The sequence below is a fragment of the Aquila chrysaetos genome, chromosome 12 (assembly GCF_900496995.4).
Source record: "Aquila chrysaetos chrysaetos chromosome 12, bAquChr1.4, whole genome shotgun sequence".
In the NCBI taxonomy this organism is placed as follows: Eukaryota; Metazoa; Chordata; class Aves; order Accipitriformes; family Accipitridae; genus Aquila; species Aquila chrysaetos.
Genome location: NC_044015.1, coordinates 5,854,734 through 5,871,151, shown reverse-complemented (window position 1 = coordinate 5,871,151; position 16,418 = coordinate 5,854,734). Strand labels below are relative to the sequence as shown.

The 16,418-nt window shown below is 50.5% G+C and overlaps 1 protein-coding gene across 1 annotated transcript; it reads left to right on the top strand.

Moving 5' to 3' along the window:
• The first annotated feature begins 209 nt into the window (after positions 1-209).
• Positions 210-15,506, top strand: LOC115349121 (excitatory amino acid transporter 5-like). Its single transcript, XM_030032918.2, has 11 exons — positions 210-559; positions 2,816-2,895; positions 4,916-5,128; positions 5,913-5,955; positions 6,795-7,017; positions 10,164-10,263; positions 10,462-10,695; positions 12,232-12,426; positions 13,136-13,270; positions 15,156-15,255; positions 15,369-15,506. The coding sequence occupies exons 1-11, from the start codon at positions 377-379 to the stop codon at positions 15,504-15,506; spliced, it is 1,644 nt and encodes a 547-aa protein (XP_029888778.1). The 5' UTR covers positions 210-376.
• Positions 15,507-16,418: the final 912 nt, after the last annotated feature.

The window sequence follows — 16,418 nt, the reverse complement described above, 5'->3', positions numbered from 1 at the left end:
AGCACAAATCCTGTGGCAGCCTCCATTGGCAGGACCTATATCCTTTTGGATCAGGAACCGTGACGGGAAGGGAGTTCTGGGGCTGAATCCCTGCTCTCAGCCTGCCGCACGCGGCCCCGATCCCGGGGGTGGAGGGTTAACGTGGGAGGGTTCGGCACCAGCACCGGCAGGATGCCAAGCCCAGATTAATCAGTTGAAGACGTCACTTTCCATTATGGGAAAGGCTCCCAAATAGCCCTGAAGCTTTTGGTCCTGGAGATTAGCCGCTGGCGTGCTCGGCTCCCGGCAAAGGGCAGGGATCCGTCGGCACAGTGGTGCCCAGGGCGATGAACGGGGCTGGGAGCTGCTCTGAGGGGCATCGCCTGGGTGGCTGAGGATGACCATGTGGGAGCGGGTCAGGAGAGCTTTGCTGAACTCGCTGTCCACGACCTTCCTGCACATCTGGAAGTGGGTAGCGGCTTTCTGGCGTAAAAATGGCCTCTTGACCCTATCGATGCTGTCGGTTGCCACCGGGTGCCTCCTGGGGTTCCTGCTGCGGGCGCTGGAGCTGACGGAGCTGGTAAGCCTGGCTGGGATGGGGACGGGAGCAAGGGGGATGGAGCAGGGCAGTTGGGGCAACCAGCCCTGGTGCCAGCAAGACAGCACCATCAAGGGCCCCAGATGGGCACAGCCCCAAAAGCAAAGGCTCCTGCCCAAGGAAACCACCCCTCAGGGCAGGTTTCTCCCCGTGGCTTTCTTTTTTTCTTTTTTGACCAAAAAGCTGCCAACAAATGCCAAAGCTGCAGGACAAATCCTGCCTCCCTCCACTGGGAGTGGGGGGCTCCGGGACAGACCCTGTGGGGCTGCAGGAGACTTCAGGTCGGTGGGGATGGCAAAGGGGGGAATGGATGCTCGCCTCCTGGGTGAGCGGTAACAGGCTCCCCCAACACAAACAGCAGCACTGGGGTCCGAGGGATGAGCTCCTCCTGTTACTCTACCCAGAGGCTGCACAGATGCTCAACCAAGGCACGTTTCCACTCTCTGGAGAAGGCCCAGCAAATAAATATGGGGCTGGTGGTGAGCCTGGGGGGCTTCCAGGGGTCACCTTCCTCTGAGGACCCTTGGAGACAAAAGCATTGGAGAAAATGCGCCTAAAAGGTGCGTTTGCGCAGCGCTTTCTAGGAGCATTGTGCTGTTAAATGTCACCGTGCTGAAATCCCCGCGGCTTTAATGACGTTGGGCATCTTGGCTATGGCTCAGCCCTGATCTTTGGCCGGGCTGGCTGAGCCTGGGACGGGGGATGCTGCTTCAGGGAGAGCTTGGCTGATGCTGGAACATCCCCGTGTCACCCACTAGGATTTAGCAAAGTCTTGTCACTTCAATTACGCCCTTCAGCATCACCACCCGCAGCGGGGATGATCTTGTTACTTAATTGAAGCCGTGTGTAATCTCCCTGCATCCTGGTGCGTGTGCCTGTGAGAGCTCGGCAGCCGCCCACACCGGGCTTGAGGCTGGTAGAGCCCCCGGACTCCTGCCCCTCGTCCAGCCATGCACCGAGTTCGTCCACCCTCAGCCACAGTCCTGTCCTGTCCTGTTGCCACAGCCCTGCATGTGGTCCCCGGCAGCCACTTCTCCCCATTAGAGACTTTTGTCCCAAAATCCGTGCCACAGATGAGGGGCTGGGGAAGCAGCCGGTCCCTGCTTTCCTCCCTGTGATGGGAAAGCGTCACAAAGCTGAGAAACCCACTGACAAATAAGATGCTGTTCAAATTTGCTATTACTCCTCGCACCCAGCTAGACCCATTGTAGCTTCACTCTACATGAGCTCCCTGGGGAAATCAGCCACGGTTAGGCCACACGGATGGGTTAGTGCAGGGACAGCAGTGTGGAGCATTTATTTTAATAGTTTGCCTTGGCATCCCTCAAAGCCCAGCGGTGTTAATTACTTTGGAGTAATGAAAAGCACCTGCTTGGCTTGGGGCCATCTCAGATCCGTCCCTGACACCTCTACAGCAGCACAGTGAAAGACTGGGGGCTGGGAGGGAGGGAAGGTGGACGGATGGATTGATGGAGTGAGGGACGGATGGATGGAGGCATGGAAGGAACTCAGCAGCCGCAAGGATGGTGGATGGAGAGATGGACTGAGCGACGGTGGACGGAGGGAGGGATGCTGGCTGCTGGTCTCGCAGACCCCTCACCCTTCCCTTGGTCATGGCTGTGGGATCCAGGCTTTGGGGGTCCCACTCCAGGCAGCCCTTCCCCACGCCCATGCGAGGAGCGTGGGGGTGGACGGATGCCGCGGGGTGGAAACCTCCCGTGGTGAACCGTGAGGCTGGACCACAGATGGGGCAGACACCTGGGCTCTCCCTGAGCTCGCCTTTGCCATTTGCAGCCACAAGGTATTGCCACCTTTTGCTGCCGGCACCGGGCTGTACCCGACAGCTTCGGGGCGCTTTTGCACATGCAGTCGAGCCTCTGCTCCCCGATTACAAGTGCAATGACATTCAGGAGGAGCCAGTGGTGGGGCCGTGGGGACCATTCCCTAGGTGATGGACCCAAGGGTGTTTTTAGGAGAGGACCAGCCCCACATGCCCCTCTCCGGTTCACAGCCAGGTTTCCCACACGGCCAATATTTCCCATTCCTGACCCAGCTCCCAGCAAGGGACAGCCAAACAGCGTCTCCGAGTGCTGCAAGGAATGGCTGCCAGCTTGGAACCAAGCTCAGAGCTGGGTCCGGTTGGGAAAAAGGCAAATATATCAGGTTTGAGCCCTCAGCCCGTGATCAGTGTCCATTTCTCAGCTCCCACCTGACACAACGGCTCTGCTCTATGTGCAGGAGAAGCAGTACTTTTCCTTTCCTGGAGAGCTCCTCATGAGGATGTTGAAGATGCTGATCCTGCCCTTGATCACCTCTAGGTAAGAAAGCACCTTCTGCTTCTAAAGTACCATCTCTCCATCACATTGAGGAGATCTCCCCATGATCCCCCATTCAGGAGATCACCCCAAAACTGCCTGGGGTGAGAATAACCCCAGTCCCAAGCAGCCAGCAACCAAGCAGCATCCCCTAGCTTGGTATCCATCAAACCCCATGATTTCCCAGCAATAGGCTGGGACAAATACTCACCTGGATTTGGTAGACACCTGCACCCTGGTCAGACACCTGCACTGGCTGGGGTGTTTCCTTTTTTCTTGGGCCCCACCAGCTGGCACTGCTGGGACAATCCATGGGTGGTTGATGATGGGCAGCTGTTTAAACTCAAAGCAGATTTCCTTATTTAGAGGGTTTTGAGAAAGTTTAGGTGGAAACCACAAGCATCCCTCAATGTTGCATCTGTTCACAAATCCCACTTTTATCAGCCCGTCCAGATCTAGAAATAAGAAACAGAGCTGATAGAGTCACTCTCAAGTCCAAGCAAGGTCTTGAAAAGCTTACATGGATTTATGTATTTTAGACAATTGCCCGCACGTGCTCATTAGAAATACCCAAACAACAATTAGCTCTTCATTCCCTTGAGGATGTGTCACTTTCTATTTTTTTTTCAGAGTTTGCTTGCTGTGCCATTTGCCTTTGGTTTATTTTTGGGAGCAGTGTGGTCTCTATCCTGGCCACACTTGGCCTTTTCAGTATCAGCCCTTGCAGATCGGCTTTCTTTTCCCCTCCGGTATTTCACACCCCCTTCCCAGATGCGCTGCCTGAGTTTTCCTTCACTCTCAGGGTGCTCTCAGCCCTCCTTGCAGCTCAGTGATGCTGGGTTGTCCCAGCCGACCGCTCTCCTGCCTGCAGGCGCAGGGTCTGTGCAGGGCTCCCAGGATTTTTTCTTGCATGTTGAATTGAACCAGGCTTTTTTCTTATTTAATTACTGAATGATGGTGAAGTGGCATCTTCCCTCTATGCGTCGTCCCAGAGGGGACCAGGCATGCTCTGGGGATGGATTTGTCCAGGTTGGGGCTCAGCTCTGGAGATCCCAAAGCCTCACACTGGAAAGCGTCACCCACCTCCGTGTTGCTTTTGTGGCCCCTCTTGAGCTTCCCCAAATCTCAGCTCCCGGACACGTGGCTGCTGGAGGGGATCCGTGGGCTGGCCACCACCTCAACCACCCATCCCTGGTATGTCCCCAAGCATGGCATTAACCCTTGCAGCATCTGTCTCCATCACGTTCCACCTGGGGGTCATCGGGCAACTGCCAAACACCGCCGGCAGGCTTAGCCAGGGCTCTGCAGGGCCCTGGAGGAGCTGGAGCAGTGAAAAACAGTGGCCAGGAGCTTGGTGCAGGTCTGCGTGTACATGCGGCACGCTGCAGCCCCCAAACACTCCCATTTGCCCCCAGTGCCGGCACTGCCACCGGCCAGCTCTCCCTGCTGGTGCAGCCTGTAATACCCTCTCTATTTTTAGTCCAGTTTTGTTTAAAAGTAGCTTATGGGCTACTTCTTAGGAAAGCTTACACGTACATGAAGTCTGAACCAGCGACTCTCTCCTTGGGGGAGTGGGGTCCGTCCCCACCAGGATTTTATAAACCTTGCTAATACCTTTCTTTGCTGTTCACAGTGACATGCAGCAGCAGCACAGGGTGTCGGAGATTTAAGAGAACAGCATCACAAAAAAAAAGAGCAGTGTTAGTTATTCACCATCAAAATACACTATGAATATTCATTTCTTATCCCCTGGAGAAAACAGAAAACACGGCCAGACCTTGAAAAGGTACTCAGAGAGGTGTCTCCTGCCCTTTGCAGCTCAGCCTGGGTTGCCACAAGCCCGTCCTGGGCATGAGATCCTGTGGGCACAGGCAAACCAATGTGCAAGTGCTTGGTGATGCCCTCAAGCATTGGTTAAAAAAAAAAATCTATGGAAGCTTCTCTCACCTTGGAGATTTTGCCCATCAGATGCATCTTGTGCAGTTTTGGGAGCAGACACTGACCACAATCTTTTCTGCTGTAGCCTCATGTCCGGGCTGGCCACGATGGACTCCAAGGCCTGCGGGAAGATGGGGATGATCACCATCACCTACTACCTTTGGACAACCTTCATGGCAGTGACTGTCGGGATCATCCTCGTGGTCAGCATCCACCCCGGCGCAGCTGCCCAGAAGGATGACTACTCTGTGGGGAAAGTGGTGCTCAGCTCCGCTGATGCGTTACTGGATTTAATCAGGTACATCACAGGATTGCAGGAGGAGCCAAGTTTACGATGGCGTTTCACAGACAAGGTTTTCCCACAGGGCACTGAGTTCCCGGGAGGTATTGAGATCTCAAGAGGAACAGGAGTACTGCTGGCCACGCTGACCAGGCACTGGTACCTCCCAGCCCGGCGACACGGGGTTCATTTCTCCCCACACACGTCCCTCTGGCCACTCTGTCACTCCCCTTGCTCTCCTCCCAGAGCCACCAGCAAAGAGGGGTGCGGCGGCAGAGAACAGGCAGAATTAAATTCCCTGCAAAGCTCAGCGGTTCTCCCTTTGCAGCCTCAGCCATGACATGCCAAACCCTGCAGCTCCTTGGGCTTTGCAAGGTAAAAATGAGGAGGAATTGGCCCAAGGCTGGATTAAAGCAGTGGATGAGGGTTAACTGTGGAGGGGGGTGCAGCACAGACCCAAGGCTGGGGGAGAATCTCCATGTCCGGAGGCGTTCAATTGACCGGACAAGGCTCTGAGCATCCTGCTCCAGCTTTGCAGGTGGTCCTGCTCTGAGCAGGGGGCTGGAGACGGCAGATGTCCATCCCAACCTCTGGCTTTCTGTGAGTCCAGTTTACACGTGATTCAGAGTCCTGCTCCTCGTTCACCTTCCAGCCTGTCTTTGCCCTCAGCTTGCAAAGAGGACGTCAAGCTGGTGTTGGCTGTAATGGTCCTCTTGGCCTCGTGCCCCCCAGAGGTGCTTCCCAGGTTGTTCCCCGCGTTCTCGCAACGCACTTTAACCCCTGCGCAATTGCTCTCTTACAGAAACATGTTTCCTTCTAACCTGATCGAAGCTTCATTCCAGCAGGTGAGTTCACCAAGCTCCACCACCACAGGTGGCCGGGACGGTGCTGGGCTCCAGAGGAGGCTGCTGTCCCTGTCTGGGGGCTCTTCCCCACCCACAGCCTGGACACAAGCCCCTTCCCTTCCCTCTCCCCACCCTGCCTGCTCCCCAGCTGCTTTCTGCTCACCCCAGGGCAGGCACCCAAAGAGGGGAGGGTGCTGGTGCGGGCACGGACCCTCAGGGACACCCCCGCCTGCCCTCTGCCTGGGAGGGCTCCCCGTACAACAGCAGCACAACGTCTCTTCCCTCGGACCCCGCTCTTGTGCGGGGGCTTCCCAGTCCCTGGGGATCGGGGAGCAGAGGCGGAGGGGTGGGCAGGCAGCAGGCGTGGGGAAGGAAAGCTTGAAGGAAAGGTTGGCGTGGACGAAGGGGAGAGACTGAGAAGGGGCCACGTGGGGTGGAGGGGAGAAGGGAAAATGAGCAAACTCACGGCCTTGGGAAAGCATCTGTAAAGCCCCCAGAAGGAGAGGGATGGGGGGTGAAGGGGCCTCTCCACGGGGACCGCAACGCTACCCGGTGCTGCACCGGGATCCTGCAGGGACCTGACTCACAAATGCCATGTGTCTGTCCAGAGAAGTGCAGTCCTGCTCGAGGATGGCTGTGTTGAAGTCTGCAGGGAACAACTACAGTTCCCCTTGCCTGTTTCTTGCTTCTCTTCTTTTCACCAGCTTTTTACTGCCTGAAAAACAAACTTTGAACCTCCAGGCCCACCTGGCCCAGTGACGGCTTTCCCTCTGTGTTCAGAGCAGGATGGAGTCCGTTGCCAACAGGACACTAACCTCACTGCTTTGCTTTTGTTCCAGTATCGAACTGTTCTTGTCCCAGTGGTGAAGTCTCCCGGCTTTCCAAAGATCCCAGGAAAATCTCTCAGTTTTATTTACTTTGCACCCGATGATGAAAACCCTGAAATTCATCGGCCTGTGTTCCTCGAGCTGACGCCGTCGCCTGAGATGACCTACAGGACTCTGCCCGGGACCAGCAATGAGATGAACGTCTTGGGAATCGTCATCTTCTCAGCAACGATAGGTACCTGCTCAGTAGAGAACGGGGCTCTGCGCTGCGCCCCAACCCACCTTGCAGGGCTGTTCGGTGGCGGTTGCGAGCCAGGGTGGTAACTGCTGTGGCCACTGTGCTGTAAACTGAGGTAGGGATGCTCAGAGGGATGAGGTTATTTTAGCTCAAACTGCTCAAGTCCCTGGGGAACCAGGCACAGCACGGAGCTTGTACCAACACCTTCGTCAGTACTGTCCGTAACGGAGCTCAAAAAAGGTGTTAGGCACCAAGAAGGCTGTTTTCTCCCCGTATTTTCTGTATGAGCCTTCACAGCCCAAACACAGGTCCTGAGGGGTTTTCAAATTGTCACATAAGCTGGAGGGTCCTTTTTATGAAGTCTGCTGAAGCGAGTTGTAACTTTTGCAGAGGCTACCCGGGACACGGCTCGTTACAAACAGTCCAAACCCTTCACGCTGGCAGTGTTCAAACTCCCTGACCAGGCAGCAGGTGAAAGCTGGGTCAGACTTAGTGCCTGTCACAAATGTATGGAAATTTATAACAGGACTTTCTGAAGAAGGTAAGAAAGCTTCTTATGTTGAATAGTTTGCAATCCCGCATGGACAAGGTGCTCGGCAGCAATTTCAGGAAGGAAGAAGGAGCAGAGGTTGGATGGAGAGAACGTGCAAGGGTTAGGGAAGAATAAGGTTTAAAGGGGAGAAAGTCAAGGGAAGGAGGAACTTGGAGCTGACTCAAAGCGTAAGATAGAAGGACACGGGGTGCAAGGCTGAGTGAGAAAGGGAGGAATCGGGAGGGAAAAAGAGTAGGAGGCGATGAGATGAGCATGGGGGCAGGATTACGTGTAGATTAAGAGGTGAGGGCAAGGAGCTTGACCTTAGTGTATAAGGAACCAAAAAGCCAATTAGAGGATTTGAGGGGTGGGAGCAGCGTAGCCAGCAAAGCACTGGAGCACACCAGACTGCCGTCAGAGCCGGGGGGAGCAGCCAGTTTTAAAGGCTACAATACAGGGAGTGCCTGGAGGAGATGGCCACGGTGAGACCAGGCAGAGACAGACCCACTCAGAGATCCTCACAGACAAAAGAGATGTCTATGGCAGACTCCTGTCTCAGTGACCAACACCATCTGCAGACCACGGACGCTCAGGGACCTGCTTGCAGGACATATGCCCTCCTCCAGCCCAGCCAAACAAGTGAGGAGAAGCTGCTTTTCTCTTCTGAGATTACCACCTCCCCACACCCTGCCAGCGTGGGAGTGAGGATCAGCACCGAGTTAGGACGCAGCGGGAGATCACCGGAGCCAGCCCCGGCCACCCACCTGCACTCCCCGGGTTTTGCACGGGATGGATTAGAGCTCCATGAAGCCGCAGACTGGCAGAGCATCACCCGCACCGGGGACACGTAGCCTGGAAAAGGGCATTTGTACATCTGTGGGAAGCTTTACCTGCGAGGAGAGGTTGAATTAATGGGGTTTGCCTGGCAGAAACCAGGAGAGGGACAGGGAAGGCCAGGCAACACAGCTCTGTGCCATGGGAAACGGGGATCAGCTCCTCCTTGCAGCAAGGCGGGGGAGGCCAGGTGAAAGCTGGCTGAGATCTCAGCAAAGGGTATTTGTGTCCAATACCAAAATGAGACATTTTGCAGGGCTGAGTCCAAGGTGTCCATGCAGTGCCCGCTGGCTACCCAGAGTGTCTTTGCTGTGGATGGTAACCCCACACAGCTACTACAGGTCCAGCGATCCCTTCACCGACACCAAGCATCTCCAGCCCTTTCTGTTGCCTCTGAAATCCGTAAAAGGGCAGAGATTTAAAGTTACTTGAAATCAGCTGTCCATTTGCTAGGGTGATCTTTTCCAAATCAGCTGTCCATAGGACCTGAAGAGAAATGGATTTCTTTCAAACCAGCTGTTATAGCCACCAAATACTGGATGACTATCAACAGAGCTGAGATTTAAATATGCCAAGCTTTGTCTCATTTCTGAAAGTCCTGGCAAAGGTGACATGATCTCATCTCTCTTCTGAGCAAGCCAAGAGATCCAACTACGTGCCAAGGGTCTCTAGGAGTCCTCAGTCCTGAAGACTGAAGAGGGATGAGAGGGACAAGACAAGATCTGACTATATTCTCCTTTTCCAAGCTAAAGAAGACACTTGTACAGTGCTTCAGAAGTCATTTTCGCTAATGGGACCACACAGAAAGGACATGCACAGGGCTGGAAACTAGACAGGCAAATACTCAAAGACTCATTTTTCTTTTGCTCAATGGGTACCTGGGAAACCTCCTCGCCAGTGAAAGCAATGGGATTTAGCACTGGCCAATTTTGTGCTGGCAGACCAAAAAGCACCATAACCCCTCTAACCTTTCATGTATTTCTGCTCTAGTATTCCTTCAACAGAAAAGTAGACTGGAATTAGGTTAATACAACAACATCAAAAGAAAAACCAGAATTAATACTGGAGGCTTAATTCCTGTATCTAAGCAACTCAGTTGGATCCTTCCTGACACATTATTGTACAGCTGCACGTGTCGTCACCACCACGGTACAGCCTGTGAGCCACCGACAAAGCCACCTGCATGAAATAGCTGGTCAGCAGCCAGCACAGCCCGTTCCACAAGGGAACCGAGAACCACCAGCACCCGTGGGGAGCGGGAAAATCTGAGCACTTCCGAAGAAGCTCATTCGAGTGGCAGACGTGGCATGTGGCTTTTTTCACTCCAGAGCAAGGGCACGGATGCAACATGTCATCACATCCTCAGCTATATATAACCCCACTGAGCTTTGTCCTTTTAAAAAAATAAATTTTTCTTTCTGGAGCTACATTATTCTTGTATTACCAAATAGCAAAAAGACAGCTTATCCACCCTGAGAGGTGGCTCTTCCAGTACTGAGAAGCAGTAAAGAGTTTATCAGTTATCTGTGCAAGGAATAATCCGTATTCTGGATTTGTGTTTGGTGCAGTTTTTTTGAGAAAAGGCTAGATGCTTGTGTTTACTTGGAGCAGAGAATTACCGGGACCCATAAGACATGAGGAAATCTGTATTAAGTCTGACCTGCTATGAGTTTGCCCAGTGAAACCCATTTTGTGACCACCAGAGCCTCAAGACACTCAGCATGACACATGCTGCTCCCGTGGTACTATTAATATAAACCAATGTGCTTGGTTGCAGGACTTCTCCTGGGAAAAATGGGCGAGCGAGGAACACCGCTGGTTAATGTGTGCCAGTGTCTGAATGAAGCAGTTATGAAAATTGTCTCAATGGCAGTTTGGTAAATCTGTTTTTGATTGAATCAGTTATTTTCTTGCTTGCTATCTAATGGTAACGCGTCTACAAATATCTATTGTGAGCATTGGATTTATTTTCGTATGACTGTACCACATGGTACCAAATACTGTAATGACTGTCATGTAGTGCTTCAATGATTGCTGCATCCTCATAAATAATTTTTTATGCTTATTCTTTGCAGGTACTTCCCCTTTGGCATCGTATTTCTCATCGCTGGAAAGATCCTCGAGATGGGAGATCCATCAGTTATAGGACAGAAACTGGGACTATATGCCATTACAGTAGTGTCAGGGCTAGTCATCCATGGACTCGTTCTCTTACCTCTGCTTTTTATGGTCATCACCAAGAAAAACCCCTTTGCTTTCATTCAGGGGATACTGCAAGCCTTGCTGATTGCCTTAGCTACATCGTCCAGGTATGAAACCATGGCTGAAATATGCTGATACAGCTGAGAAGGTATCTGGTTTAGTCAAGGGAGACGTGGCTGTGTGCATGGCCCGGCAAGCTGTGGGAGAACAGGTATAATTCAGACAAAGAAAAATTATGCTCCAGCACTATTTCAAATGAGATCGCTTCTAGTTTTAGTAGTTAGTGGGATGCTTGGCACTGCCCTGGTCCGCAGTGGGAAAAGCCTCAATGCATCTTCAGACCCGGCCAGCTTGCATTTATCTTCCGCTCTCCCTCTCCTGGGGTTTTCCCAGAGCAAAGCAGCAATGTTTGTTTGTTTGTGTGTGTGCTTTTAATTGCTGCAGTCAGTTTTCTTTCAAAGAATTCAGAATAGGACTGTTGTAGGTGCTTTATAGAACAGGGTGAGATTATGATCCTGGGTTTTAACTGAAAACATCAAAAGCTCTTCTGAACACTTTACTGAAAATCTTAAATCAATGCCTGTGTATCCCAAACTCCTCCAAAGAAAAGTGTTGTCTACTTTGGTAAGATTTTATAATTTTAGATTCTTTTTATCTATTTTATTTTCATTGGAAAACATTCTTTATAACAATGAAGAAGCTTTACATCAGAAACCAGCATCCTTTCCGGAAGACATGCAAATTAAAATATTTTCTTAGAAAATATTTGACTAGGCAAAGGGTTTTTCTGGCCTCCCTAATGTTGCTTCCTCACATAATCCCAATAAACCCAGCACCCACTGCTCCAGGTCTCTGCTGCTACTCTTAACTACTTGATCTCCTCCTGAATTTGGGTCTCCATCAGGCTTTCTCCTTCCTCTCTGCTCTGCAGCCAGCTGAGCAAGCTGGGAGAGCTGTTACGGAGAGGACGGTGGGAGCACTCTGCTCCTTGTCCCAGCCATGCGCTCTGTGCCGGGGGCTGGAGGCCACCGCGCTACGCGCAGCAGCCAACTCCTTTCAGAAAAGCGGTCCCTGCCTCCAAGAGCCCATCGCAATCCCAGCGACTTCTTTCGTTGCGTTCGTTTCCCTTCTTCCACTCCGTCTTCTTCCTCCACGTCCTTATCCCGACTCCTGCGTGACAGCTCGCGTCTTCGCGCTAGACGGAAACAAGAGAAAAAGGTCAGGGGGGTGCAAGAGCCGAGGCGGCTGCTCCTCACGCGAGCAGCACACGGGAGACGAACGAGGAACAACGGGGTCTGGCTGGACCCCGGCACGGCCAGCGCTGGCAGATGCTGCCCCGTTACCAGTGTTCAAGGTGCTGCAGGATTAACGTGGGGACCGGGGATGTACAACAAAGCTGTAACCATCGCACAGAGCTGTTCACAGAGAGCGGTTTACCTTGCGGCCAGCGGCGAACTGACTACTTGGCTCATTATGTGTATTCCCCAGGTAGCACAAGTTGAAGAAACTTTCATTGCTATAGCAGTTTGTATGATATCGCTGCTGCATTTGCCCTCAGGAGGACTTGTATTTCTATACCATTACGTTGATTCCTATTTATAAAGCTCAATGCAGAGAATTACTGATTATTTCTTGTTCTGCAGCTCGGCAACCCTGCCCATCACCCTAAAGTGTCTCCTGGAAAACAACGGAATAGACAGACGCGTGGCACGATTCGTCCTCCCTGTCGGTGCCACCATCAACATGGATGGCACGGCACTGTACGAAGCAGTTGCTGCTATCTTTATTGCCCAGGTCAATGAATATGATTTGGATTTGGGACAAATTATAACGATAAGGTAAATGTTTCTTTGCAGCTGCTGAATTATTTCTATTCATATTTATAGACATTATAACAATCTCCCTCACTTTTCCTATTTGGCAGAGATCTTGCTACTGCACAGAGTGAACTTTGCTGGAAAGCTGAGCAATAGGGAAAGGCACAGTGTGTACCAGCCCCCTGCACTGTGCACCAGGGAAAGCTCAGGCTCTGCACTCACAGAATTTGCTGCAGGATCAGAGACTTTGCCTGTAGGTAAAAGCCAGACTGTGAACTGACAGCACGGCTAGAGCAGGTCAATACCTGCAGCAATGAATTATCTTAGCATAGAAGGGTTTGTGCAGGTATAATTTACTCCCCTTCAGGAATGGAATATCCTCATTTTATAAGCAGGGAGATAAAGCACCTATCTAGATAAAAATAAGTAAGTACAGCTGCAAATATTTAGCAATTTTACGCAGGGACTACCTACACTGGAACGCAGAGGAGTGTTGTGCAAGCACAAAGCCAAGAGTACCTGCTGCAAGCCCTCAGCCGTGACGTGCACAGGCAGGGATTCACGATAGCATTAGGGAGCAGGAAGGTGGAAGAAGCCAGATCCAATCCAATCCTTCCACACAGGACTAACTTACTTTGCCATATGCTTGCTTTTTTAAAAAAAAAAACAAAAAAACCAACCAAACAAAACCCCCACATGCAATAACTGCACAGCTGCCTTCTCTTTGCAGCATAACAGCAACAGCAGCAAGCATAGGGGCGGCTGGGATCCCCCAGTCCGGACTCGTTACGATGGTCATCGTGCTGACTTCTGTTGGGCTGCCGACCGACGATATCACACTCATCATCGCAGTCGACTGGGCTCTGTAAGTATTTTCCAGATGCAATGTTATGGGTGGGTGCTACGTCCCAATTCATGGTGACATATTGAAGCAGCTCTCACGGAGGCAAATAGACATTAAGAGATCACAGAACAAGGCCAGGAGCCAAGTGTGAGATTCTTCATTTTCCGATTATTTTCTTGAAATAGCCCATGATAACTATAGGCAAACGGTCTCCTAAAGGAGTGTTTGACTTGCAGTGTTTCTGTTCTGAGGTGCCCATCACTGCCTGGTACCTCATTAAGGTAAGTGGAAGAAGAGGTGGTGATATTCAGCCGCTCTCTCAAGTAGGGTTCCCAGTTTGAAATACCAGCTTGTCCCAATCTTTTATCTAAATTCCAATCTGATTGTACAACACATCTTTGTTGGAAGTCTCAAATAAGTAACAAAATCTATCTTTCTGAAACATATGTACATTTATACTTTTAAGAGATCAAAGGGATGCTACTTTCCGCCATACCAAGAGGTGGAAAAGGAGGAAAACGGGTGGATAGTCTTGTCTTCATGAAGCATTACTGTGTAAGGCTGCTAGTTAATGTATTCCCTAAAAATACCTCAAGTCCTAGTCTTCTGTGAACAAAGGAGGATGGGCAGCAGAAGAGTCAAAGCGAAGTGGTGGATGGTATGGTATTTGTTTTGGTGGAATATTCTCCCTGGAAGAGGAACAAGGTTGGTAAGGCAGGGTGAAAGGTATCTGGCTTCATACAAGGAGAAATTAAAATCAGCCAGAAAGATGCTAACAACAACAAGAGAGCAACAAAGGGGGTAGAAATGTGCAATCGTTTAGGAAAAAAGCATGATCTCCAGGAAAAAAAAAAAATCAGTCAGCAAAACCAAGAATAAACCATAAACCACGGGTAATAATTTACATATGTGCTCATCCAGTTTGCTGTTTCTATTTCTGAAACGTGCGTTTTCACAAGTAGGGAAGAGAGAGAAATAGATGTCACATCAAAACAGTAACAAGGTAAAGTACGAGTTGGTTGCACACCAAATCATAGCAGAAAATTAGATTGTCAGCTCTTGAACAGATGCAGCCAAAACCCCTCTCACATTTAATAAGCAACTTCTCTCTCAAACCCATGTGTCATCAGAACTGATGCTTGATTACGCTTGTCACAGACAAACCGAAGTCAAACATACGCAGTTTGTGAAATGTGCCATTTTAAAGTACTAAGATAAAAATGAAGCAAATTAGCTAGGTGAAAACACGTACAGAGTAGAGGCTGACTTCTACGTAACTGACACGTGGGTTGCTGATTTGTACTTCGCAGCCACCCTGGACAGAGAGGAAACAGCATCAAGCATCTTGGCTGCTTCTCTCTTTCTTCCACATAAAAGGAAATGTAACTTTTCAGGTGCAACTTGTAAAATCAGAACACAACACGAGTTCAATCTTTCAGCATTGCAGGGTACCCAGCACCACCATGTGCTGGCACTTCCTACTGATTCAGAGGTGCTTGGATAAACAAGAGAGGTGCTGTGGCTGGAAAAACAAAATTTCCTCCCTGAGAGGCATCTCAAGGAGTTTTATGACTCGCTGAGGCAGCTCAGCCCCACGTTGAGCAAAAATGCTGATGATGCCTCAGTTTGGGAAGGAGCACAGGCAGGTCTATGCACTAAAAAGACAAGCGCGACCAGACAAAAGAAGCCCCATCACCTTCATGGTACTGGGCTCACACAGACATCGCACGGATCATTTTCTCTCTGAATTTGCAAGAGCAATACTGCACTCGTCTCAACTTGCCATTAGCAAAACCAGTGGTAGAGACATTAGGGATGGGGGGTTGACAAGTTTTAAAGCCATAGAAGACCCCAGGCACGTTGGCTGTGGCCACCAACTGCATCCTCACAGCTCTCTCTCATCTAGGGATCGATTTCGAACTATGACCAATGTCCTTGGTGATGCTCTGGCCGCTGGCATCGTAGCACATGTCTGCGAGAAAGACTTTGCCCCAAAGTCCCCCACGGTATGTATAGCTTGTCTGGGAGAGCAGGGGAATGCAGGAAACGCAAGGACTACGCACAGACACAATACACGTGCTTGCTTAAGAAGTTAAAATTGTATTTTTTCTTTTTGCAGCAAGATCCAGTAAGCAACACGGACAAGCTTCCTTCTGTAGAGACCTCACATCTGCATCCCAAAGATAATGTGATTGAAATGATTGAAGAAACTTTGTTCGATCAGACAGGAGTTCATTATAACATCTGTCAGGTGTAGATCACAGCATTCCCGCTCCCAGGAAAGGGATCTTGGTGCTAAACACTAACATTGTGAATGTCGTACATGGATGCTCCGCAAGAAAAAGGCCTTACTTGGCACGGAAAGTGGAAAAATCCTCTCTGTCCTTTGAAGACCGTGGGACTCTCCAGCAAGCACCCAAACAGCACGGCTCTGCCCTGCAGGGGGAAGGGAGCCAACTCCTCCTTGCCACTGAGGATGCAGTTCTGAGCCTGCTGCCCTGACTGCCTGAAGCAGCTGGGAAGTGAAGGTTTTATGCCTCACATCATTTCAAGCCCAGTTCTTTTCAAAGGTTAGGGAGGTAGTGAGCAGGTATTAAAAAACTGGAACTGGACTAGATGAGAAAGCAGTAGAGATGGGACAAAAATCTGACACCTTAGGTCAGCAGCTCTTATCTGCTGGCCAGGCTGCACTCTGTAAGGTTTCATTTTCTTTATTATAGAGATTATTTTTTTTAAAATAATTGCTTTTTTTTTATTACTACATTCTCATCTAAAAACTAAGATTAAGTGAATTTTGTCTACAGCTCAAAATCCAAGTTTGACAGAACTGGATTTTCCAGCCGTTACACAAAGCTGGTTGAAGCGTTTCACTCCGCCTGGACAGTGAGATTCATTTTAGCTGCAGGGATGGAAGGACCAGCTGTACACGTGTTTTTACCAGCCATTTTATTACAGTGAAACTAATTGACCAGGTCCAATTGCAACCACATTGATTTTCCCAGCTAAGGATCTGTCCCAAAGTTCAAATTCCAATTACAGCCTTAAAATCCAGGCTTCCCAGGGCAGCTTTCTCCACAAAAGCCTTTTATACCAATGATTCATGTTGCTGAATTCATTTCTCTCTCAAAATGCCACCTCATCCCCCTTCTCCCTCTTGCTTTGTCTTTAC